General features: G+C 42.8%; 1 protein-coding gene across 3 annotated transcripts in view; it reads right to left on the bottom strand.

Moving 5' to 3' along the window:
* The window catches only part of ppp1r12a (protein phosphatase 1, regulatory subunit 12A), a 48,483-nt gene extending 21,986 nt beyond the window's left edge, over nucleotides 1–26,497 (bottom strand). For 2 of the 3 annotated variants that reach the window (XM_076721945.1, XM_076721947.1), the window contains exons 1-3: nucleotides 26,086–26,439; nucleotides 5,631–5,761; nucleotides 1,673–1,791 (exon numbers count right to left, since the gene is read on the bottom strand). In XM_076721945.1, coding sequence (XP_076578060.1) covers nucleotides 1,673–1,791; nucleotides 5,631–5,761; nucleotides 26,086–26,322 — 487 coding nt within the window. In that variant the 5' untranslated portion in view covers nucleotides 26,323–26,439. Of the gene's footprint in view, nucleotides 1–1,672; nucleotides 1,792–5,630; nucleotides 5,762–26,085 lie in introns of all 3 variants that reach the window. The other variant, XM_076721946.1, reaches the window with a different exon arrangement.
* Nucleotides 26,498–27,793: the final 1,296 nt, after the last annotated feature.

Here is a 27,793-nt window from a genome sequence, read left to right as displayed (position 1 = left end):
TTTTATTCTGAGCTGAGAGGAAACTACTGTCAGCCTAATCCAAATTACACCCCTGTCCTCTCAGCACCAGGGACACCAGGGGGTGTGAGTCAGAATCATCTGTGATGTTGTCCACCTTCAGTCCATTACAAGGACAGGCAGCAGCCCTCAGGAGGCAGCTGATGGAGGAGGGACGGAGGGTGGTGGGGCTGTCCAATCACTTGACCCAATCAGGGTCAAGGAGAGGATCTGGAGGATGCCCCTGCCAAGGGGAAACCATGGCCACATGCTAACAAGTTTAACCCCATGACTGGTATCTCTTTGAGGGGAGAAAATCACATTACGAATATACAGAAGCGTTACACAACAGCTCGTTGCATAATGCTGCCTGCTACCTCTAGCATAGAGGACTGAGCTGTGGATTGTCTGCAGCTGCCCTTAGGCCAGGATCACTGCAAATTCACTCTTCAGCTGGGTTTTATCTCCAAAGTAGCTTCATGCAAGTTTGCATTGATGAATGGATAAATAAAGCTCAAACTTGCATATATGGTGTCCACATAATGACAACATATTCAGCAGTTTGGCTCTGTGAAGTCTAGCTGTGGTAAATGAAGATGCACATTTGGTTTTGCGTCGCTTCGTGATTGATCTTGGAAGAGACAGCGTGTGAATGCTCTGAACCAGGCAGCACATCCACTAGGCACTGGCAAATCAAAGATGACAGCTGCTGCTGGTCGAGATGCTTGAGGTTCGGGTGGGTACTTGTCTCGCCGCCGTTATATAACACGGCCAAGGAGCGTAACATGCAAACAGCGCTCTGGGTGGAATTATCAATGGGTGCCATGTGCTTTCAAGCATTTGGGCCTTGACTTGTAGGACCGGCAGGAGATTGACAGCTTAGAGAGAGCCTTTTTTTCTCAAGTTGCTCCAGACACTAAACGGTTTACACTGATGCACTGAAACATGCAGTATATTAGATGGAAACTGTGCATCCTCTGACCCTGTGGACAAGCGTATACGTTTCTGATGGGACTGCTGTGCCCATAAGGCTCACATGATTGCTTACTGACTTGCATCTCACATCCTCTTGATGGCCTTGGCCATAAATGCAGCATTTCTCTCTGCATGCAAACACATGTATTCAAATGTGAGGATGTAAAGCGTGCTTAAAAAGGGCAAACTGTGCTACAGAGAGGGGAAAGCACAGCCAACTTTATTAGTGAAAATGAGCTGAGGAGCACCCCTCTGGCCCGGGGCCAGTTAACACGTCTGTGCGTGGCCTCTCACCATAGGGGAGAGCCTTTCATCATCTCAAGAATGCCCTGGCCAAAAATAGAAAGACTCAACTTTTCAGGTTCGAATCATCACATGAGTGCTCACAACACGGACTATAGATTAAAAAACAGCCTCAGCAATGTATATTAATGAGCACTGTCCATGTTAAATAACAAATAACAACAAATAAAGCAGAGTCTCAACACAAAAATCTAGAACTGATCTGTTGCCACTTCTTCTTCTTTGTTTTTGCATTAAAATGCATAACTCTTTGTCTGCAGCTATGTCAGCCATGGTCTATTATCAGTGATTCAATTCACTGGAAATACTTAGACAGTGAAGTAGATTCTTATGAAGGTTGCACTGGGAGAGAGGGATGACCCAGACGGTTCAGTTCAAGATGTCTGTCATACTGCACCTTGTCTGTTGATCTCATTCTGCAGGAGTTCCTCCATTGCCTCCTCTTCAGCAATATCCAGAGGTGTCTCACCTTCACTGTTCACAACTCCTACACTGGCACCCTGGCTGATGAGATACCTGCAACAACAACACACACAAACATGTTAGCTTTGAGCCAAGATGATGCATATATAAACAAAAACTTCAAACGTTCCCTGAGTGGTATTATTGTGAAATAGTCCAGGTGATCTTTGTAGTCGAGGTCGAACTCTAAACTTTGACGGGGTGAAAAGGAAAGGAGTTAAAGGCAACTGTTATTTCCTTTAACCGATGAGGAAACAGTTGAAGGACAGGGGCTGTGTAATGTTGCTTTTGGTTCAATGCCAGAACTGGTTGACACCACAAACTGCATCTCCTGTTTTACCAGTCTCATCTTCCTGACATCTTCTATTCACCAACTGACTACATAAATTCATTCAAGTAATTAAATGTAGGGTTGTACCAGATGTCATTTTGATTTTTTACATTAAAAGGTTCTGCTAAGGTCTTTGAATAAAGCTTCAAGTGGCCGACATATTTTATGAAGTCTTCACTGTATGTAGGCCATTTAGAGCTTGGATCCAGCGTCCCACCCACAGCACTATCTGATTGGTCACAGGTCAGGCGTACGGCTCTATCAACACTGAAGGCCACAAAACACATGAGCTGTGTTTAGGTGAGACAGCAGATATAACGTAGCTGAAGCTGCAATAAACATCACAGGCTTATGATCTACTGAACATTGATCTAGAATTCAAATGTCAACGTCATAAACGAAGCTCTGAACCGTTTGGTACAGCCCTAATTAAAAGCATGATTATCTGTTATATACCAAATACTGATGGGGGGAAAAATAAAACCAACCCAAATGAAGGTAAAGGACCATGTCTGCAGAGACAAGGACGTGTTCATCATGCAAAAGTCTTTACTGTTGGTGAGCACACACTGAAGTTTCAGCAAACACTATATGACAATGGTAAGTAACCATGGCACATGTTCACCTGAGTGACACACTATTTGCATCAGCACTGTGTTTAAAAGGCAGAGGGTCTTCCATCAGGCTGTGCAAACAGAGTGAACATGCCTCACCTCAAAAATAAAGAAAAAGAGGAGTCTGGACAAGGAGTGGCACAAATCCAGGCAGGTGTGTGGCATGGGTGTTTACGACTCTCCGGGGTTTTACACTAGGCTACTGTCGGCTCCTCTTACAGTACTGAAACAACAGATGCAACTGAAGCATTCATTGTTACAGATCAAATGCTCAGTAGAAGAGGACTTCATCTACTTGGCTGAAGTGAGGAACACAAAAAAAAAATCCCCCAATGGCTAAGCCTACAAAACCCTGACAGCTGTGACTATTCTGTAAACAAAGCTAGAATGCTGAACATATCTATGATAATAGTGATGGCTTTTTTTTTTTTTTTTTTTTTTTAAAATCATTCAGACAATGGAGACAGTGGAATTATTTTTGTTTAATCATCATATTGTGGATTTAACCAAAACATTACTTGGTATATATCTTTATTTTCACAGATGATTTAGTTTAAATTGAATAAATATTACAACTCTGTCTGCATGACCCTCTACAGACTCATCAACTGGAACAAGACAAACACAGGCAACCAAAATCAGCATCTAACATTGTATGCTGGGCTACTTACAGGTTTAACCCTTTATTTACCTTTGTCTCCCACCAGCAGAGATTCAAGGCCTCTTTAACCATTCAACATCTTGACTTCAGCTGCTTCCAATTAAAGCTGTGGTGAGACTCAGGCCCTTCTCATTAGGCCAACACACCACTTGAAACGGGCTCAGCGCTTGTGACTTCCCCCCAAATGGCAACTGACTGAGTGCAGTTACGTTTCAAAGTTTTATATCATCTTGATTTGACTTTCTATTCAGCCTATTTTGGGTCAGCTTTACTAGGTTTGATGGCTTTGTGGTGTGGAGTCTCTCTGTGGGATTTTTAACCAACCCTACCATTAGATGACTGTGGTGACACCAGGGGCTGAGAGATACAGTCCTGCTTCGGAGTTCCCGTCAATGCGAATGAGGATGCTGGGATTAAAATGGGTCTACTGAGAGCTCACCACCCACATCAGGTTGCAGACTTTCGTTCTATGACATGATGTCTCCATTAGTCACACATATCAGGCCAACCACTTGACCTTTTCATTCATTATGTGACAACAAAAAACTTATTGTTTTCTGTAATACTAGCCCAGTGCTGATGCTGTGTTCGTGGACACAGACTTCCTGGGTTTGAGAAGTTATGACACTACGACTGAGAGGACATTTTAATGAAGCGGCTAACATATTATTTCTTCGCATCATTGTTGAAACAAAGATATTACCATGCAGAAATTTGCCTGGCAGTTAATTTGTACATAAGCTACATGCTTATCCTCCTACAGAGAGCTGCACTTGTTACTCTTTGGGAAAACATCAATAGTGGGGATAAATCTGTAGCCAGGTTCCTGTAATGTAACACAGAAGTAAAGCAGGTCACAGCACACTCCCAATGTGCTGAACAATGAGCACAACTGAGCTCCTTCAGCCCCCTTTAGCCTGTTTAAATATCCTCTGATAACATCTCTGTGTTGTGTTCTGTGCCCTCTGAGCAGTCTTCTTACCTGAAAAGGACTAGCGGCAAGTAAATACTAGAACGCAACTCTAGAGCTTGATTCTACATATAGTGGCTGACAACGATCTGTCCATATTTGATTACATCACTCCAACAGTGTGTATCTGAGCTATCAGATGTGCTTCTGCTCCTGTCAAAATGTGACAAGAACAGTATGCTACTGAAAACGACGGCTTCTAGCATGCCGATCCTGACGTGCTAGCTGAAATAGCACCATGGTCATTTCTATGGTAAACATGCGCTTATTGGCATGCATTGAGGATGGCATAAAAAATGAAACCTTGCAGATTTTCAACCCGCTTTGTATCATTATAATGTGGATAGTAAATGCAAAAGAACGATGTCTAACTTCCCTCCGTGTTGCCTGCACCCAGAGCTCCAGCTCACTTTCTCTAGGGCTGTTGTTAAAACTACATATTGTAAATTGCGCATTTTTTCAACGGCTGCCTCCACAGACAGTCCGATCGATCGAGAGAGGGGCCTCAAGAATGTCTGTTTGATTTGGTTGGACGAACAAATGTGCCTTTCTGTCAAACTGAGATTCTGTTACTGCGCCTCAAAAGTTTTCCAGCTTGAAAAAAAGGACAAGCCAAAACGAAGTGTTTGCCAGTTCGCAGTGCACTCTGGTTGTTGTAGGTTTCTACCTTTTGAGCAAAAGGGAACATCATAGTCCTGTTTCTGTTATCTCTGGTCATGCAGCACCGATTCCAAAAATATCTGCCTTTCTACTGCATAGAGAGCCCAGTATCAGGAAAAAAACATCTCTCATCTCAAAGGAAATTAGTCAAGCAATGTTAATTTTACAACAAACTGTGAATCCAGTTAAGACTGCTGCTCTGAAACCTTAAACCTGTCATAACGATCAAAATCCCATTTAACTGAGCTAAAAAAACATGATTGCAGCCCTGCACTCGGCCATACTGAGGGGACATCAGTCTTGCAATGACCAATATACTGTAAAGACAGAGGTCACTGACAGGGGCTCAGAGAGGCGATGGGACAGTGCAGACCTCAGCCGCGGCCATGTCAGCCCTGACGTCACTTTGTGCTTGACAATCCCACTGAAATTGTGTAGCACCAACTGGATCATTACACAGGAACCTCATTGACCTTATTGCTCAGATATTTTCATACAAACTTGAAATTGAAAGGTGTGGCAGCTACAAAAAAAAAAGTTTCTTAGAATAAGCAAGATAGAAAACAGGATGCAGGGGTGAGTTTGCAGAAATCAAACCTGATGAAACAGATACTGCTTCTCAGAAATTGCCTCACAAACAGGCCTATCAGTACTTACTCTGCTATGTCTAGGTATCCGCAGGAGGCTGCAGCGTGGAGGGGGATCCAGCCCTCATTGTCAGGCTGGTTGATGCTGGCTCCATGCTCCACCAGGAAAGTCACCATGTCAACATTGTCATCTATGCATGCCTGAGAGAGAGAGGGGAGAGAGAGCAAAGGAGAGTCAGGCCACTGTGAGAAGCAAGGAGAGTGACCTGCGCTTTGTGTGTTAATGTTCGGTGTACATGAGCTTAAGACAGTAGCATGGCCTGTGCTACAGTTACAGCTTGCATGGAAAAAGCACTGCACTGTGTCCGATTGATTGCCACGTGCTTTCAGAATTGTTGGGGAATTTTGGCAGTCGGAGCGTTCCCAAAATGCCTGCACATAGTAGGGGTGCTTGAAATACCACATAGCGTAGTACTGCTGATGGAGGCTTGCTGTGCCTATATGCTGCTCTTTATGCAAACAGTGAGAGGATTCGTTTTAAAAACACCTTGAAAGACTGCTTTTTGCTTAAAAAGTCAGCTTTGCCTGCTACCCAAATATTTTCACAAGCGTAATAAATCAAACCACTGGAATAACCACAAACACGAGCGCACCATACGTTCTTCTCTTACACAGAGCAGCTGATGAATGACTCCATTAAATCCACATCTGTGGCTGAGCAAAAGTGAAACAGCTTTATTTAGCACATTTGCACAAAGTGTTTGCCCTCTTCGTTTAATCAGTCCTGTGCAGAATGTGCCATTCTCTGGTGCTGGGGACAAGCTACACATTTAAAGCCAGTGTCTTGGTTGAGGACGTCCCCAGAGCCATGTCCCCAACGCGCATGTCATTCAGTGTGGGAGAAATCTGGAGCACCTTAAGGGACATCTGAATACGAGTGAAATTTCATGTTGAAGTATCTTTGCTGGCCCAAATGAGGGTCACACTTAAGCCTATGCTTGCAGGGGCCTGTGGTACAGACAGTGTTATGCAGCCAAAGGTTATTTTGGTCACTGCATCGAGTCAAAGACAAGTCAAGACGCTGGGCTGCAAACTAGCAGACCATCCACAAAAATATCTTGGATGTTTGATGATGATCAGCACATCCCACACTCAAACTGTCATCGAAGGACAGTTGGCGCGAAGCATGCACCAGTCTCATTTTGTTCACGCCACCCATGATGTTACATAACCATTTCTGATCCCCTCAGTACAGCGAATCAAACCATATCTGACTGACGGCACAGTGCAAACAAAAGTGATACCCACAGAAATAAAAAGTGGCTGCAAGTGGGTGAGATCTATTTTGAGATCTTCTGACTCATGAAGTGGGAGCTGTTGTGATTTTTCCCACATTATGAAGCAGAATTTGCACCAGAGTGGGTGTGCTTGAGGTTTCCGTTATACATTTAATCAGCACTTGACTGTTTGTTAGACAGTGTTGCTTAAATGTATAAGGGAAATGTGCCTTATTATAAGATTATTATAAGATCTGTATTTTCATTAGATCTACAGTCTAGGCTTTAGGGGCAAACTGTTATTAGACATGCAGAGTCTATTCTACACCCAGCAGTTTTTAATGCATTTTTGTAAGCAGTTAAATGTAGTTTAGTGTGTTCTTGTAATGTTTTCTTAATCACTTTCTGTATGATAAATTATTTATTTTCAGGTAAAGTCATGCTCCTTTGGCTCAATGCATTTGTTCAATGTGGTCTAAAGAAAGCCCTTTAATATCTCTGTCTTTAGGGATATTCTGGTGGCCTTGGTTTTAAGACTCCAACCATGTAGTCTTGTTGCAACATCCCTACTGTTCAAGTCAGGCCATGGACCTTTGTCACACGCCATCACCGATCTCCCTTTCTCCTCATTTCCTGTCTCATCTCTATTGTCTCCAGTTTAATGAAGTAGACATGCCCCCAAAATACTACAAAAAAAAAGAAAAAAAAAAACCTGTTTGTTCTGCACCACTGTGAAATTTCTCACGCCACAACAAGCTTACCCAGGACCTTCTAACTGTTTGGCAATACAGCAAACCACTAAGCCACTGCCGTTTCCAAACAAACATGATTAGTATATATTTGAACAATTCAACCAAAAAGTTGAAACTTCACAATATAAATAAATGTTACACTTCACCCATACATCTCAGTGTACATAATCACAGACATTTTTACAAGACCTCTCAATATATTTGTATACTAAATATAAAAATATTACACATAATTTGTACACAGTTTGACCAAAAGCAGCTTTTCTTGGCGAAAAGCCTGAGAGGGAGCAAGCTGTCAAGGAGGTCACATTTCTGCTCAACATCCAAAACAAGAGTGAGGAAAAGCACCAATGGAGAGGCTGTAGTGCACTCTGCATTCAGGACACGCAGAGGCCCTGAGGTTAAGACGTGACCTCACATCAAAGACACATGATGATGCAGGTGATCTGCAGAGCACTGGTCAGAAACAAAGTCCTCGAGTGGAAGAAACAGCACATCCCTGTAGATATCTGTCACGCCAAGCAAAGCGCTCAACAGCTATAAACTGACTGTGGTGGATTCACACATTCACTGTAAATAATCAGTCTGCACTTGAAATCCACAACAATTTCCACTCTGCAATATGAAAACCAAAGTTTGCCACCCCAGCCCCCTCGTCCCCATCACTGCACACTGCGCCTGGACTGTCTCTCTCTGTCTCCGGAGGTTGCTATGACAACAAACGCGTTGACAAGGGAAACAGACACACACGAACACACAGCGGCCTCACGTTCAGGGCACACGACTATCTGGCTGGAATCCTTGTCCAAATTTGGGCCGTTTACAACGCCGTACATGGCCAGAGCCGAAGAGCGCCTGCAAAGGCCTCGCTGAGCTTATCTGACGCTGTGTGTGTGTGTGTGTTTGTGTCTGATGTGATTTGGTTGTGTGTGTGGGTGCTCAGGCACAGAGTTTCTCCAGGTGCAGATGGACTTATTTTACAGACTGGGGTCATCCAACTTTGTTAGAGTGCAGGCTACAAGGAGAGATATGACTTTGAAAGCGTTGCAGTCAGCAGCTCTCGTCATCGGTGAAATGTCACCCTCGTGAGTACGCTAATTGGACGTCAAATGATGCGGCTACGCTGTCCCAACACATGGCAGCTTGAGGTTCCCATCCAAGTCCACAATTTGGTTCTGTCAACAAACACGACATGTGCTTCATGGCTTTAAGAATCAAGCTTTGGGACACCTAAGTCTTCCAGACAGGATAAGTCTAGCTACTACATGTATTCAAGTGTAACAGACAATCCCTAACTACAGTCATATTGGTTGCACTTACATTAACTCTGCTATCATGGCTGCTTCTTTTTCAAGGGCAATCACACTCTTTGGTCACATTCATGTGTTGCCATGTTGCTGTGCCTGTCCTGCATTATGCTCATTGCACTCAATTCAACTTCCTTATGGGATTCGAAGTAAAGACAAGTGGCACAGATGGGCCCTTATCGACAGCTGACTGAGCGTGCTGAATTGCCATCCAAGGCGGTCAGTGAAAGTGAGCTGTCTGACTGGCTATTCGGCCGAGTGAATCTGTTGGTCCACCCTTAGTCTCGCTATAGTAGTCCCTCTTCACACAAATTAACTGATTCCAGTTGGAGATGAAAATGGTAGACTAATCTGTACCCTGAATCATTTTCCAGTTTGGATTTTTGCATCATAAATAGAGAATAGTGACAGGTCATTTCTGAACAAGTGTGCATGGTGGCTGTCTGAAGGCCGTGAGCTGTAGTCTTTGCTGTGTGTTCAAGAACCCCCTTTACCAGAAGACGTCAGGTCTCTGATGTTTTGTGTTTTTCATTTGTGACTGCAGAAAAATGACAGAAGTGAAAAAGGAGGGATTTTTTTTTTATAGCTTTCTGCTTCTTGTCTGAAACCTGTCCTCCATACCCTCCATCTAAATCCTCCCCCTCGGTCACTACCCACACACTTATTATCTCTTCAAAGTCTTCTCCCTCTCTAAGAATGGAAACAAGCCCCTTAAGGCGAACGCAGTGCTGGCTGTGACCTCCCTCTTCTTTGCATCACCTTCATCCGCTGGCTCCTCCCAGCAGCTACTGGAGCCCAACAAAGTAATCCCTTAATGGCTGTAATTGTCTACGGCTGACAGGTGCCAGAGTGACAGCCTGCATCAAGAGTATGCGTAGTTTAGTGGCCAGAGGGGCAAGAGAAAGAAGAAGATAGTCAAGAGAAAGTACCATGGCATCCCCTCTCCTCTAATTCAAGAGCATGAGAGCAAAATCCTCAGCCAAATGACAAGAATATGCACAGATGAGCGGTAACGTTGCAGGGGCAGCACAGACTTTTGCAACCACACTTTGCACCAACATTCACCTCTAAGATTCATGAAATATATATGTAAATCTAAAAGACAATATTTTAGATCTGACAGCAGGCAGAGAGAATGAATCCGACAGAGTAGAGCAGCGAGAGTCGAAGGGGAGTTTGAGCCTTCGTTTAAGTTATATTAAGAAACACTGTGGGCTTAATCCTGTCTCACACATCACAATCAGCCTCCAAAGGACATATAGGACCTGTACTGTGCTCACACTGGAACATTCAGACATGTAATGACTCACTCTTAGACATGTTGCCATTTAAACCTGTTTGGCCAGTGTGTCTGAGATGGGGAGAAGAGAGGAGGCCTTGTCGAGCGTGAAGGCAATTCACCATACTCACAAGACGGCCATTTTCCTCTGATGTCACGCTCAGGGTGGGAGGGTCAAATGCTGTCATCGAAAACGATAACGTTGTGCTGCTGTGTTCCACATTTACTTGGTGAAACAGCTGGATTTGCGAGATCACAAATCATACGAGCGTGCCTGCCCTTTTCCAACGGCCATATTTCAAAATGTGCAGTGACATTTCAGAATGAATTTACGTCTTTCTTATTGAGTCATGTAACACTATGAAACAGTAATATTAGCATGGAAGTGGTTGAATGGCAAAGGCTCCACCCGACAGCGCTGCACCATGTGCCAGCTGCGACGCGTTTGGTTTGGCTTCATACTCTTTTTTTGTCTCTTTTACTTGTGTTTAGTGTTGATGTGGGAGTCTGGCACAGGCTGCTCAAACTTGTTAAAATGGCCAAAAAAGAAAAGGAAGAGGTTCAGCGACACAAACATGCTGCTCAGGTAGGCAGTAAGATCAGGGCGTTATCCTTTTGATAACAGCATTTGAGCTTCCCGAGACAGTGTGACGTCAGAGGTAAATAGCTGCTGGGTGAATAGGGTATACAAGATGGATGGCATGACAACACACTATAAAAAAGAAGAGTAGGATGAAGACATGAATAAAGTAAAACACAGGTAAAAGTGTGATTTTTATCACAACTACACAATAGCCTGAATGTCCGCTAAGCTACAATACATAGTCATACAGCACAACAGATGGAGACCAGGACAAAATGTATATAAAATGTTGGATTTGTGATGATACCCTTTACTGTATTGCAGGATTAGTATTTGATCCAAACCGCGCATGAATCCTCTCAATGATACTAAGGTCTGCTCCACATGTGCACGTACGATTTCAGTTCATTGTTACTGTTACTTACTTGTGTTCAAGTAACACATGCAGTAAACCTGAGAAAGCCAAGGTTGCTGCTTTGAGAAAGAAAAGAAATACTGACTGGCGAAACGCCACGTGGCCACAGCGCGTCAGATATCGCTTGATGTATCATGTCTAGTTTGCCAGGGAGGACTAAGGGATCAGTCCTCGCCGCCCTTTCTGATAAAAAAGACCTCTCTAATGGAAACTGAGGCTTCTGGGAAGTTGATGTAACGGGGGAAAAAAAGAGGGGAAAAAAATCATGTACTAACCTAATCAATGGACACAGGATGCTCCATTTAATTGGTCGATAGAGCTGTTTTCAGGAGCAGTGTACATTAAACTCTGTTTATCCATTAGGCTTTGCTGATGTGGTTAGCAGTGGAGCAAGAAAATCAGTAAAAATCACTAATATCTAATCAGGAATAAACTGAAGTTGACAAATCTGAACCATGGTCCATTAAAGTCAAGGATCCAATCTAATGAAAATTCATAATCCACGGAGAGTAGGTGTCATTAAAAAAAAAAAATCTTCAAGAGTTTTAAAGAGAAATGTGTAACAGGGAGAAATCTCTGAAGACCGAAATTATCTTTCATCAGGTTAATCAGGTCACATTGAACAGTGCTGTAAAATGGAAAAATAATACCACAGGCAATCTTATGTTTATATTGTAGGAATGTACAGTGCAGCAGGATCTACTGTAATGCTTCAGCAGAGCCCATTTGATCCTTGAGGTTGTGACAGACCACTTGGAATCTTATTTCACAATACAGGACTGTTCCTACTATGCTCTTCTCCAGCTCCTCAAAACATTAGCTCTAAGTCACAAAACGTGTCCTCTGTGTTTATGAGCTGGTGTAGGGGAGCACAGTAAAATAAACATCAGCCAGACATCACCGACTGGACAGTCAGCATGTATTTGTCTAGAAAGAACTGGCCTCAAGTGGCACTTTATGAAGAGAGCAGACAAGAGAAACCTGCCTAGCCAGCCAGAGTTAATGTAAAGCACCCAAGGAGACATGACACATAAAAAATACAAACTGGCCTTACACCTGGAGAACATGCTGTTCACGTGGACAAACATTAACATGTCATCAGGCCTAACCTTGTTAGATAAACAGCAGTCATAAATGCTGGATATATGCAAATACCACTTCAGTGTTGTTCATGTTGACTTGTCGCAGTCAGACAAGGTTTCAAAAGAGCAGAGCAGCGCTTGGGCAACAAATTCCTAAGACAGAAAGGTAACTAAAGCAGGACCATATACATACCTCCAACTTCACACACTCATCAATTAACTGCACCCGCGTGGGGTTGATTATAGGCGCTATCAACAGATTAACTTCATAAACCTTCCTAAACCAGCAGGGATAAAAATGGATAAGATTAGGACAGAAACAACACAGCGTCCATCATATGCACCAGTCTAATCCTGAAATAATATAGAGGAATTCAAGCCCTACTCCCTACTAGCGCCGCAAAGAAGATGGGCTAAGCCTTTCTCGGAGCGGGCCCAAAAATGTACCCATGACGTGCACCTAAGAAAGGAGACCGGTCGTTGCCACGACAACAAAGCCAAAAAGGGAACATGGGTTCAGGGCTTGTCAGGCTTTTGTAAGAAACATAAATAAATAGAGAAAGGACTTCATTTTAAAGCACACGGGGGTTGCTCGGATAGCCCCCGAAGGCAGCGCAAAAAGCAAAGCGCTGACGGAGCGTCTTGAGGTGCCATCTTTCTTTTTTTAACCTCTTGCGGGCATGACTTTTAACTGTTATTGGAGTGGTTCTCATGACCTTTTATGGGAGTAAAAAAAAAGTCTTCAAGTCCAATTATATGGGTGCCACGACTACTAGTCTCTAATCTATATCATTCAAAACACAATTGACTTGACATAAAGAAATACAACACCCTGATTGGTGATGTTAAGCCATTCACCCAAAACTGTAGCTAATGTGTTTTTAAAGGCACAGCGAGGTTGCTGCCTATGTTTCTGCAGATGTGGATGTGATGGCTAGCAGGACATCAGACGTCTGAATGTTATGTGACCATAAGACTTGTATAAAAATACATTTAGCTAGCCAGATTTACATCTTGTATTGAATAAAATCAGTCACAAATGGAGGTCATGGTCATGAGCTTAATTCTATGTTAACAAGAAGAGTGTCTCAACCCATAAGCACAGAAGACAACCACAAAATTTTGCACCACATGCTTCACTTCACAGATAGAAACCCCAGCAAAGGGGTATAGCTACTGAGTGTGTAGAAAAGAGTAGGTTTATTATCTTCTGGGCCATCGTGTAGAGAGCTACAAGCTTAATTTAGCAGCACTCCACATCAAGGGGACACTTGAAGACCCCTCCCCTCCTTGACTTCCTTTAGTAGCACCCTCAGATGGCCAACTCAAGCACTCTGCAGAAAACCGCTGCTGTGGCTCCTGCACGATTTACTGCTGAGAGTGGCAGGGACCTCAGTGGCACAGGCAGCCAACTAAGGCCACTGTGCAAGCAGCTATTCCACATTCAGTGACAATAACAATGGTGCATGCTAGGGTTGGGTGCCAAAATTAGAACTTTTAAGGGTATTGACTAAATTATGTTGGCGCTACAGAGCACTGACTCATGTTAAATCAATTGATGCCATATTTTGGTACCTGAGAGCGCACCTGGGTGAGAGAGTACAGAGAGAAAGAGGGAGACTATGTGACAGTGATTCAGGTCGATGGCGAGTCGGAGGCACAGAAACTTAAAGTGAGACATCGACAAGTTCATCGACATCACCAGGCAATCCCTCAGCTAGTTTGATAAGTTGTTTTAGGAGATAACTGTCATGTTTTTCCTATATATTAGTTGATGTTAGCTTAGCATTTCTAATAATGTTAGCCAACACTCAGTCACTGCTTGAGTCTGAAAATGAATATCAAAATGCTGTTTAGTACGCTAAAACAGTATGTGCTCAATACCTTATTATGAAACCTATTGCATGTGAAGTGCATACTATTTACAGAGAAACATTACAGTTTGCAAGCAATGCAAGAATCTACTTCTTCTTCTTCAACAACAACGTGCCTTCTCACACGATGGCCTGGTGATATTTACTCTGTCAGATGTGTAAAACGTCAATCAATTTACTTCTGCTCAGACTGGGACTGTCAAAAAAGGAGCAATATTGTCCCATATAAATGATCCCACATATACTGCACATAATATCACAGGTCAGTTCACCTTAATCAGGCACAAAAAATTCTTTAGTTATACTCTCTTTTCCCCTGTGGTATCTACCCTTGCACTTAGTTAAGGTTTGGGCTTTATTTGCCAATGGTGGAGAATGGAATTTGGTCTGCGGTGCTCAATCATTGAATACCGTCATTCTCAACACAACAGAGACATATATTTTCAGAAACAATGTCCAGATTCCACAGGATTATCCACATACTTCACTGTCAACAGTTTTCATAAGGACAAGTGGACTTTCAACTAAATAAACAGTCCCAATTAAAAATCTCCTCACAGATGATCAGCAAGTTATGTGACATTTAAACTACAACAGTAACAAAACAAATAATTATCAAAGTGAGGGAGGACTGCTTAGCTCTGAAACAGCTGTTCAAATCCCCAAACCGCAAAAGGTTTGAGTCACTCTCACTTCCATTATGATCAGGACTTTGGCTTGGATCAAAGCACCTACACAACCACAAGACACTCAGCGCACTTTCAAAAACATGGCGCGTGGAAACGAAAGGTGAGATCACTACCAAATTGTGTTTTCTCTCTAAGAAAACACATTAAATACAAACTCACAAAAACAAACTCCACTTCCTAATTTTCGCCATCCCTTGCTATCAGTAGCCCTTGCTTTCAGTAAATCCTCTCTAGTTTTCTTCTTTGTGTAATGTGGGGGAGAGTGAAACTGCTGTAATTTCTGCGGTGAGATGGATGACGGCTGAAACCCTCTAGTATCTGTCAGGAAAGCCAAAACATTATCTAGGTATTATGGTGTAAGGTTTCTCAAACATTGCATGTACAAAATGGAGACAGAAGGAGGCTTGTTGGCTTTCAGAATTTGTGCTTAAGGCATCCACAACAAAGCTTAATAACATAGGACTTGTTTTTTGTTTGTCCTCAAAAGGGAAAGACCAGTTTTCTCCCATATGAAGCAACAGTATGGACAACAAAGCAGCTTCTCCTGGAGATCACAACCGGCCTCTCCCTCCCTTATTTTACTCCTCTACAACTTCTCTCTGAAACCACCGAACCAGTAAGCAGCAAGGCCCTGGACTAACATACCAGTGGAGAAATTCCCAGATAAGTAATACTCCTAGCCTTGGGGCTTCAGGCATCAGCGCTTTGGCCACTCCTCACGGGCTACGTCATTGGCTCAGAGGCGTGCAGCCACTTCCACAAAAGGAATTCCTTCTTACCGCCTGCATGTAAGTATGAGAGCGTTATTGTCTGCGTTTGTATGTGTGTGTGTGTGTGTTAGACTGATCAGCCCAGACAATGAGACACGTGATGTAAAAAGTGAGAATTACACTGGAAATAGAACAAGCCAGGCATGAATAAAAAATAATTACAAGACAATCAGTGAATCTATAACTTGTGAGAGAGACTACAATGTGAATGTTCATTCTGTAAGGTGGTGTACATCTATGTGTGTGTCTGTTTACGCCTGAGACAAAGAGCTCACAGCTCCTGTGCTATTGGCAGGGTTCATGAGGCCAGAGGGTACGAGGGGGAGGGTTAGAATGCTGCAGGGCGACCAGCTGGGTCCTTCCACTAGATGAGCCCTGTTGGGAGCTGTAACCAGACTACACACATACACACACAGCCTCTGCCTTCGGTGCTCTAGCTGCTGCTGCCGCTGCTGCTGCTGCTACTGAGGACGACCATATATGGCCCTGGGATTCCCATGGAAAAAGAAGACCAGGATTGAGGAAGAGGGGGGAAAAAAATGCCGGCGAGATTGTAACTGTATGTTTCACTTGGGCTTTCGCTCGGCAGCCAAAACAATAGCCCCACTTGAGAGCCAAATTAGTTTCCATGTGAGGGGTCCAGAGGCGAGAGGGGGCACCGGGGGGGGAGGCAGAGAGGTCAGATAGCCACGGAGAGATGGCAGAATACAACCTCTGTTGATATTTCCATATAATAGAGCCCTTATGTGGAGGCTACTATACGGAGGACAGTAGATAGCTCAGTCAGCAGTCACTGACAATCAGTCTACTAAAGAGGCATTGAGAATGGTCCACAGTACACCCCCCTGTCCCCCCTCCCATCCCCTCTTACCCAGCGTACTGGCACGGTGTCACCACTCACGCCAACAAGCTCTGAACCCAAGAGGTTAAATGGATAGTGTGGGTGCCAGGGTCTGCCCTGCAGGCATGCTACCAATTTATAGCCATTACCAGCACAAATATGGATCATCACCAAAGTAACACTGCGTCACAATGCGTGATGACTTGCTGGTACACTGTCACGCAAAGACCAACACTAATTCTTTAGATTTGAATGGACTATTATAAGATGAATACAGTGCTTACAGTGCTTTATTACCTTAACTGTAATAATCAGTCATATGTAAACAAACGACACAAAAGTCCTGTTTAAAATTGCACTTGTCATTATGGCGATTTTTCTTTTTCTTTTTGCAGCTCTACAAAGAAAGGACAACTGTGGTCCACAGCAAGACTTCGATTCCCGTTTTTTAAGTAAACTATTACGCAAGAAGTGCAGCTAACTGTATGCTTAAATGTGTGTGCATGTGTCTATGTTACACTAGTGTCAGTAATAAAAGCAGAGAGAGTGGAAGAAGCAGGCTCACTAGTGGAGCCTCAAAGAGGAAATGAGAAAAATAAACAGCCACTTCCTGTTCCTCTCTGGCCTGAAACCCTTTACACCCTGATCCCTCCTACCATCACCACCTCAGTAAGGAAAGAAGAGCAATACCCCCCTTCCTCCCCAAGTTCTGGGCCTGAAAACGCAGAGCACGAGAGCATCCATTTTTATCGTCCTTCAAGCAACCTGTATAAGACGCAAAGGGGTATGGATGCAAATCTGAAGCAAGCTCCCGATTCGCTGGTTAGCCACATCAATGATCAATAATCGATATGAGAGGCTTCAAACTGGCCCAGAGATGACACTGTGGTTACCCAGTCATCAATTAATCATTGAGAAAGATTCCTGCACTGTGGTGTTGAATATGAAAATATATGGAAAAGAATTGCATTTTTTTTTAATTCAACATAATTTATAAAATGCCCAGAGCCTACATCTCGAGGACTGTAACTTGACTGTGTCTTATTGTTGCCCTGTAATGAATTCTTTGTTCTCTACACAGCTGCCTGAGTGGCTGTGGTTAATTAAATATTAATTTAACAGTCTATTAACATCTCAGCTTGATTGGACTCAGTGACCGGATATTTATGCTCTATAAAACATGGAGATAAAATTCAGTTTGAGGACACCGTAATGATGTCATTCCATCCCGTCTTATTTTACATTCGGTCTTGTTATCAAAATGATATGCTTTGTGTTGTCTCTCTTTGATGAGCAAAAGCAGTTCAATCTGTTATCAAATCTTAAATTAAAAGAGTATAACGTAAGAGAGTTCAAGAGAACTGATCATATTGACCATTTGTGTATATTATAATATTTGGAATGGCACCAGCAGGAAACTTTGCTGACAGTAAAAGCCTACTTATCTTCCTTCACCAGATAGCTTTTCTTTAGCAGTTATAGCTTCTGTATTGTCCAGTGAGGGACATTTGGTATGTAACAAGGCCTAAAACCATTTAAGATGATTTAAAACATAAAAAAAAAACAGACAAACTAATAGAAAGAACATCAGCTTCTAGCTAGTGCAGAGGCCATACTTACATAAGTCCATTTGAATCACAAGCCAAAGTACTTAGACTGTCAAGGTCCAGGCCCATTTACTGACACTGCTATTTATCTCCAGGAAGAGGATCACTCGCATGTGCTTACTCAAAAGAACAGTAATGGGGCAGCATCACAGCAAACAGCGGCTTCATTCAATTCACTCAGGGATCAGCGCTAAAATAAATGCCAATAAAGTGTACGGACTTTTAGAGGCGCAGCATGTATTACTTCATTGTCCTATCAGCTGATATTGGCTTGAATTTTGTATCAGTACAATATTATTCTTAGTGCTTATATAAAACAAATTGTGAAATAAGCACCATTTCATACATGCACTTTCAAGAATACTGTAATGTACTTTGTGATAGGTACAGACAATAAGCAATAACTTTCCCAGTTGAGAACATGAGGACATCAGGTTCTGTATCTCGTGGCTTAACAATAACACGAAGTGCAGATTCTGTATAATGGACCATAATGTTCACCTCTATGTCCCTCGATCCGTCAGCTGAAGATGCAGCCATTTTGAGAATAAATGCAAGGAATGTAACCTCACCCTTCGACAGACAACAAATGGACATGCAATCTCTGCCTTAATTGTACTCGCTGCTCTGTAAGACAATGAGGAATTCAGTCTCTGGGTCCAGGTGTTTTCAGTTCAAAAACAGCTCATAAAAAACACTCAGCGTGAGGCATGTGACTGCCGCCAAGCTAACAACAGCAGGATGACTTCAAGAAGACCTGGCTTAAGTAGAAGACAGACACTATGTGCCACAGGGTGGGAAAAAAAACAAGGTGAAGTCATCCGACAAACATTTCACAGCAGCTCAATACTATGCACGCCTTAGAGAAGTGGGAGCAGACAGAAAAGTGAGTGGTGGGCACGACTCTGTTAAAGCACCTGGCAAGTTCCTCTCGAACTCTTCCACGATGCAGCGATGAGAGCTGATAAGTGGGACATAAGAAGTCCACCTCTAGTGGTTAAGGTCGAGTCAGTGACCGTAGCCTTGCCGTCAAGTCAGCGCAGCTCATATACGTGGCAGCAGGTTTACTCTACTGAGGAATTCTCCTTATGACCCCAGGTGAACCAGTTCCAACCTGCAGCAACGCTCATCTGAAATATTTCAGAAAACCCTCATCGTTCCAGATCCTCTGGTGGGGATTTTATGCCTGCTGTGCATTATCACAGCATTGACATATATAGAATTGGGATGCATATGATCCACCCAAAATGATAGTGTTCAGGTTATGTTTCCACCGCATCGAGCCAACAATGTGAATTTGGTTTCAATAAGAAACTTCCTTCACAAATGGACTACTCTGTTAGAAATGCTGCGTTTAAGTACAGTAGAGACCAATCCTTCGGACCCATTTAGCTTACGTGGTGGCTGTCAGTTTTCAAAATCATACATGTCCTCATGACACTGTGTGTAAGAGAACAACACTGACGTGTCACAATCAGCAGATGACCTGGCATGTTGCAAAGCATTGGCGCGCAAACACCACAAGGACTTCCTGCTGTTGATTATGGGGTTGGTAGAAAAGCTGAATGAAACTGTGAGCGAGGCCAACTTGACAGGGAGAGACCTGCCAATTATACACAGGTAAAATATACATGTTCTGGGGCTCCGATTCTAAAATTAACCCCCTCAGTCATCAAGCATGCTGATGTTACAATAGTGCCACAGTGATTCACTGCATGCTGGAATTTAGCATTGAAATGGGTGGCATATTCTTCTTTGTATCAAGGTTAACTTAGGACTATCATGTTTATCTCATAGCAGTGCATCTATGCTGATTCTAGACAAAAGAGATATGAGACCCTTTGGTGCCTGCTGTTTAAAGTTCAAGACACATTTTAACGCCGTCAATATTGGTGAAACATTGCACACAATCCAGCTGCTGATTGGTTTTTAAAATGCACACAGGCTGATAGCAGCACAAAATGTAATAAAACATCCCTCAACCTAGCTGCACTATCCATCTACTATTGTTTCTGCTGTTGTGTCCAGGTTTGGTTGGCTTTGATCCACAATGATCCAGACATGCTTTCTTTCTGGTACTCCTAATGTTGCTCCTGCCATCTGTTTGAACTTTAATAGATGGCTACAGTTTACTTCTGCAAGATCTGTTTTGTTTCATGGGGTTAATTATGTTATGATGCAATAATATTGTCTCTACCGTACCCTCAAGAATGCAGTGCCGTTAGAGAAACTGATCACTCATCAAAATGATGAATAATGGCACCAAGAGTCAAAAGAAGGATACAGTAAATTAAACTATGATTAATCTCTTGTATGCATTGAACAGAGCCAAATGGCAGAAGTCTGTGCAGGCTTATGCTCTGAGACCAGGTTTTGAAATATCAAAGAAAGATGTGTCATTAGCAATGACACATAATCATAGCTCATATGGCAAGCAGCAGGTCTAGCCAAAACAAAATGCTAAAACATAACAAAAGCATATCGCATTCAAGGTGGATCGGCTGTTGACTATTCGAGCTAGACAAAGAACAATAAAATCTAGACTGTCTAGATTCCAGTCCATGAATTATTAAGTTGCATCTTAATGTATTCCACAATATGTTAGAAATGCATGAGTGACTAGCTGCTACTGTACAACGGCCTTAAGCCTTAACAAAGAACCTGAAAGCCTTGTGAAACCTTTGGAGAAAGTGATGTGAAAGCAGACTTTTGCTAAAATGGGCAAATATCAAATGCCTGAAGACAGCATGGGCATTAACGGTTGGGCACTGAGCTCCTGTTAGTACTGGAATAGCTTTCCATAAAAACCCAACACATGTTTTATTTCATTAGGCTAACATTTTAAGTGTAGTTAACCTTTATTATGTCAGCCTTGGAGCACTTCTCCCCACCAATAACTCTTCAGCTGGTTATATCATAGAAGCAGGAGCTAGGAGACACATTCTCTCCATGATTCAAACAAAAGAAATAGGCATGCCGTCTTTATACATGGCAGCTAGTCTGCTCGACACGCCAAAGCACCCTGGTGCCATGGACTGCATTACACGCAATGGTCAAGCTCATCAGATCCTGCTGCCAACTCAGCCGTGTCTAAAGAATGGGTAATTTATAGAACACAACTAATTAATGGCACTCAAACAATGGACAATACATCAAATGACACGCTGCACTTCAAAGTCAAACCAAGTGATGTCTTAACTACCCTGACCTTGATGTTCAATAAGTTAAAATAAAGTACAAATCATGCTGATCTCTACAACAAATGTGCAATCAGAAAGGCTTCTCTTTTCTGAAAAGATCATCCATCTCCCTCTCAAAGTTATTTGAAAGCCTGAAACCCTGATTGTGATAACCACACACGTCTTTAATGTACCATTAATGTATGATGAAGGCACCAAATATCAGTAGGGTTTCTAATGAAACCTACGTGCAAAAGAACATTGTTTTGTCACCTGGCCTCATTTTCCTAAATGTTGTGGGCCACGTGCTGTACATCCCCACACACCCCACACAAGCTGCTGAAAAACAGCACTGTGTATTACAGCTCACCCTCAAAATATGTAATCCTAGGTAGTCCTTATCTAACAGTCATCAGATCAGGGAGTTATGATGCAGGCAGATTATCAAGAGAGAGGCATGACAGATTTTTGTGGATTAAGCCTTTAATCATAACTCACTCACCTGCATCTCTGTTGTGTAAAATAGCAAAACAGGTGAGAGCAAAAGTGAAGCTCTATAATGCAACGTGATGCTTTGTCTGTCTCGGCCAAGGGGCCTCTCATATGAGATGGCGGGAGTTTCTCCCTCAGGCAGAAAGACGGGGGGCTTGGGGTCTGTAAGAGGATGCCATGATGCCTTTATCAGAAGGACGAGGACATGTCAAAGGCATTTTCTTTTTTGCTCCTCTCACTAGCCAACTGCGAGCCTCAGGCACAGCTGAGAATCTCGAGCTGGGGCTGCAGTGAGATCCACAGCAATTATGTAATGTGTTAATATGACTGATGCTGGTCTGGATGAAAAGAAACACAGCCACCGCACCGTCTTCCGCCACATGCTCCGTAATTGTTCCATTACAAGATTCATGAAGTTGATTCTCGTTTCAAACTGCTGAGCGCTGCCAAAGACTCTTTCTCCGTTCAGTCGGTTATGCAACTCCCACTCTGTACATGCAAATCCACCAACACAAGTGACTAGCAACCTTCCCTGAGTCGTTGTCATGGAGACAGTGCAAGATAATGTTCATCGACTTCAGGGCCATAATGAGGGTGTGTAATGTCAACAGAGCAGAGGCATTGTAATACCCAACTCTGAGATGTTAAGCTGAGTTGAGTCCTGTCACCTCTGTCCTGGGGATCAGCAAGGGCCACGGACACTTAAGAAAAAACAGTTCAGGTGTGGGTCAGCGTGGAGATTTTCTCGTGTGAAGCGACAAGCCCTGGTTACCTCCGCACTAATTGCCTTGATGGAGCTCAGTGGGCAACAGTCAGCTGGGCCTTGGCATTGTATGGGGAGAGGCAGGCCAGAAAGAGAGTGACTGGTGGGGAGGGGTTTAGGTGACAGCTGAGGAATGTCTGCTCTGCTCTCTCTTTGCCATGGTTTCCAGCGACTGTCATGTGAGGAATGCACAGGCTAGGACGACAGGACCCGGAATGCTACCCTATGAGACGATTTTAGCCGACGGGATCTGGAATCTCCACTTGTCTACCGGACCCCTCATTCACTTGTACATCCTCTGTACCATCCACCTGAACCCTTTTCAGCGTCTGTTCGGGTGAACCGATCTGCCTCAGTCAATCACATCACGAAATGTAAACGTGATTTGGAAAGAATGAAACCTATCCAAAGTCACACCCTGCACTCTGGTGTTGTTGCATGCATAAAAATCTGAAGACGTCACAGATTATTTTTAGTTAATTCACCAAACCTCATCCCTAACAACGTCCATAAGCATAACGCAGCCTGCAGTGGTCTTCATCATGAAGACAACAACAGACAAGAGCGTTTTTACAGGCCCTTCTGCAAAAAGTCATTCTTTGAGTGGCAGAAGGTCCATGACTCACACAAAGACACAACCTCTAACCTAAATGTGAGATTATGCCAGGGCAGCACTACAAAGCAGAGCTATAGACTCTGAGTCACATCCAAACTTAGTATCATCTCTTGAAACCCAGTTAGGAGAACTTGTGGCGCTGGTATTTATAACCCTGCACCGGTCACCAGCATTGGGAGTGATATCGCTGCACCCAGTGAGGAGTGAGCCCTCATGTAACGACATGACACACTTCACAACAAAGCCAAAGGGGTCAGTCATTAAACAGAACAGGAAAGTTCAGTTTATTGCAAATAAACTAATAAAGCTGTCAATATTTCTAGTGATGTATGTGCATGCGTTAATTGGCTAAAAAAAATAAGGAAAGAATGACAAAGACATCAAGACAGGCATCGGATGACTCTGACTGTCCATCTCCTCTTCACATCATTTTAAGATTGACACGTAACATCAGTTCAACCTCGCTGCAATTCTGGGATTAGCACTTTAAACACAAATCCCTGTATTACTTTCTTCAACTCCTTTATAAGACCCCAAACCCCCGGATCACATGCCGGCCTACAACACACACAAACAGCAGCTTCTCGTCTCCAGAGATGGTTAGGTCTGGAGAGCTGCACTGCAAATCAAATTCTTTCCTCACTCTAGCTCATCCCTGGACATCAGCCCAAAAAAAGGCAACGTTTCCACCCAATGAGTTTGCGCAGGGGGCCATGCTAATTCCAGATTCAATCATATCAGACACTGAGCACAAACAGTGGTTGATTTAAAAACACCATTAATAAACGCACAGAGAGAATATTCACACAAATAAAATCCATTCATCATGTAAACAAAAAGGTAATGACCTATCTGAGAAAGCTTGCTATTAAAACTTTTAATAGGTGTAAAGTCTTGGACAACAAACAGACCATGTAGCAAGGTGGTGCACTTAGCAGTACTTAGGCTTACTAAGACTAGACATGTGGGCATGAGTAATGAGGTGACCTCACTGGAAATCTATGTTAGCATTAAACATTTAATATAAGAATTCCTTCATTAATCATTAGATCATTTAAGAATTTGCTATCCAAACAAATACATGGAGAAAGCATCCTGACTGATGCAATGAATGAAACTGTGTAAATGCTTGTTTCTACCAGCAATAACTAGAACTTTAATTTGGCCATAATAAAGCACCGGGGTGTCTTCTTGCCCCAGAGGTGTCAGGTACATCATGTTACACATAAATGCAATGTGCCAGGAACAAATCTAGCTACAGACCTCTGTCAAATTCAATAACAACCTACAAAAATAAAAAAGTATTAAAAACTGCAAAAGTCTGTTACTGATGTACAGCAGCTGCCAGTGTTAACATACTACAGTCGTATTCTAATAAATAACACTAGATACAATAAAATACATGTTTCTATCTAAAAAGGGATCCTGTCAATATCTTCCATGTTCTGCTTGTTTAACAGTAAGGTAGAGATTTGAGGTGGCATATGGAGCATAGCAACGAATGAACCAAGTAGGAGACAATATAAACGAATCCACAAACTACACTGGGGTGTTTAGAAATAACAATTAAGTAGCTGCAAACCCAAACTGAAGCAACTTAAATCTCAAAGCAAATCTACTGAATGTACAGTAACGTTAAACGTCGTTGAATCCAACCTGGCAACCTGGCCATATCAGGGCTCTCCTTTCTGTAATCTAACTGCAACTACCAGCTACTATATCATTTCAATCACTGGACTGGTGTCTCATGAAGCACATAAATTAGACATTTTGCCATGTTTAGTTTCAAAAACCCTCGGACATAAGGTATCACCTGACGTTACTGACTAACGACAGCCAAAACAGGCTGCCATTTTCACTATTTGGCTGTGAAAGTACACGGGCTAGTAACCGTAACGTTAGCCACCGTGGTTAGCGGGCAAATACTTAGCTTAGCACTGCTGATATTCCAGCCAAGTAGTAAAGTATTTAGTACACGTATGTTTCTAGTTAAAACCAAAAACACCACAGCCACCAAACGTCAAATTTGGAGACAAAGGGGTATCCGCTGACGTAGTTTCTCGAGTTAGCTAACGAATGAATTAACCTTAGCTAAACCTCCAAAACAGCTAACGACAGCTAGCTTATCTTGCTAATGTAGCATACATTCCGCTGGGCTAATACTGCACTGAAGTAATTTACCACCGTTTACCACTTCATGACACTTTAACTGATATACCAAACACAGCTGTCAACAATGTTAATATTACGTGAAAGCAGTACACAGTTAAGGCCTCGCAAAGACAACATTAGCCTGCAACCGAATGACGTTGTACCTAACGCTAGCTAGCTCCTGCTTCCCCTCCAGAGAGTAGTCGCAGTCGCGGTGGAGGGTTTATCAACAAAACGACTTTTACTGCTAGCCAGGTTACAGCCATCGCTGTGGAATTCACTTTGCCTGGATGAATGTCTCAATCAATGACAACATTTATGTTAAGCTCTGGGTATGACTCGACCGTAGTATCCGAGATTAGTGTAAGCCAGCAACACCACAGAACCATAAAAACTGATGGCTGTTCGTCTTAAATGTAATTTACATCAGAAAACGACCTAATGTTATAATCTGAAATGCAGCAGCACAGCAATTAGACTGCACCCACCGACTGAAGATACTGACTCAGGCTAGTTTACTGGGGCAAAAACTAGTCCTGGATTTCAACTTTGTTGCTTAATGTGGATTGCACTCTGAAAACGGCATGCAGAGTTGGCAGAGTTGTTTTGGTTTTAAGTAACAATCATGCCATACCCAAGCTCAGAGAGAAGCCAGTGTGTTCATCTCTAACGTTACTCTGCGTCGAAAAGGACGGGTGTGCTAGGTAGGTAAACAACGGGATGAGAATGGCTTCCATTTGACAGGTGTTCCAGGACAAGCAGTTGCTAATGGCAAACCGATATTTGCGCCTAACGATGCTGGCAATCCCAGTGACTGACGTTAAAACCTATAGCAGGCTAACACAAACCTGGTGGAGGGCGGTGAGACCGTCTACATTGGCGTAGTTGATGTCAGCGCCCCGGTCAAGCATTCGGAGCACCTCCTCGGTATCGCCGCTTGAGCAGGCGGCCAGAAACACGGCGCCATCATCGAACTTCACCTTCGTCTTCTTCTTTTTCAGAATAGGAGGCTCCAAGTCCGTTTCCGAGCCCAGCCATCGCTTTAACTGCTCATTCCTCTTCTGCTTGGCGTCCGCCATCTTCATCCCCCTCCTGTCTCGGGCTTCTTATCTTTCTCCGAGAGAGGATATACTTTATAGTGCCACTATCCCACAGCGCACTGGGGCGTGGGAAGGGAGGGCTGGGGAGGAGGGGGGAAACGCGAGAGAGAGAGCGAGAGAGGGCGGCTGGATTGTTTTCCATAATCTCGCGAGATCTGGCGCTCAGGAGCTGCAGTATAACGTCATCATCAACAGATTATGAGGGGAGAGTGAACAGGGTAATCCCTTATAGACTGTGTACACCAAATAAGACAAGAGTACTTGAAAATATTACATAACATTCAGCTAGCTCGCAGGCAGAGAGAGAGAGGCACTGTTACATACAGTAGCAAGTATTTGTACCGTCTCCTCTCGGCTCCATTTTATAATGTATACAGACTATTTACTGTGATATTACTGGATACATAATAGAGGTCATAGTTCACCCTGAATTCAGCCATGGCATTTATTATTATATAAATGAAAATAACTAAATCTAAAACACCATTGGAGTTTCTAAGAATAATGGAGGACATTAAACAATACATGAATAGCTTCACCAAATCTCAACACAAGGTCCAATTTACTACAAAGTGTTTAACCATACTGCGTGGCTCCTCTCAGTGGTAGGAGGTCAATAAGGTCATTTAAGAATAACCAACCCACTAAAAACAAACTAAAGCTAAGAAATCTCCATTCATTCATTTTACATAAAACATAAGAATGTGCACAGAATTTTAGCCTGTGTGCAAAGTCATAGTATCAACCATGTAGCATGAGTTTGTTCTTAATCACGTATCCGTCAATGAAACCATTAGAAAATCAGGTAAATCTGACAAATTGAAAGCGCTATAGTAACAATATAAAGCATACGATGTTTTAAGAAATTGGAAAACTATACAAAGCCAGAGAAAAAGACGGGAAAATGTAGATAAAAGTAATGAATGGTAACACCATGCAAAGGATAAATGGTTAATGAAGCCATCCTGTACATCAGTTAAGAATATGATTACTGACCATTGACTATATGACCAAAGACTGCATCCCTAATATTACACATTGTTCTATTACTGTTTTTGTCTCACGCTGTTTTCATAATTTGAGCTGCTTTTCTCTTTTATCTAAGTCATTTTTTTCAGGTTGTACTATCATGAGCTGTGGTTAAAGTGAACCTGTGTCCCTCCTGACTTTGATATACTAGCTGTGACTTATCTTTTTCTCTATTCTTTCCAGGAAATGGCATTTTGTCATGTTAACTAAATAAACTTTCATTTTAGTGCTACTTCCTCTTTCCTCCACACATGCATGCTTCAAATGAAATCAAACGATGTCATATGTACCATGTTTGGTTTCCATCTAATGAAAACATTTGCTCACTGAGGGAAAATAAAAGCCTTCTTACCACAAAGTACCTGTAATGATTTGATGGGTAACACTTGAAGTGCTAGGAATGTCTAGAGGACTTCAACACTGGGGT

The sequence above is a fragment of the Chaetodon auriga genome, chromosome 22 (assembly GCF_051107435.1).
Source record: "Chaetodon auriga isolate fChaAug3 chromosome 22, fChaAug3.hap1, whole genome shotgun sequence".
Lineage (NCBI taxonomy): Eukaryota > Metazoa > Chordata > Actinopteri > Chaetodontiformes > Chaetodontidae > Chaetodon > Chaetodon auriga.
The sequence above is the reverse complement of the archived record's forward strand: the minus strand, read 5'-3'. Positions and strand labels throughout refer to the sequence as shown.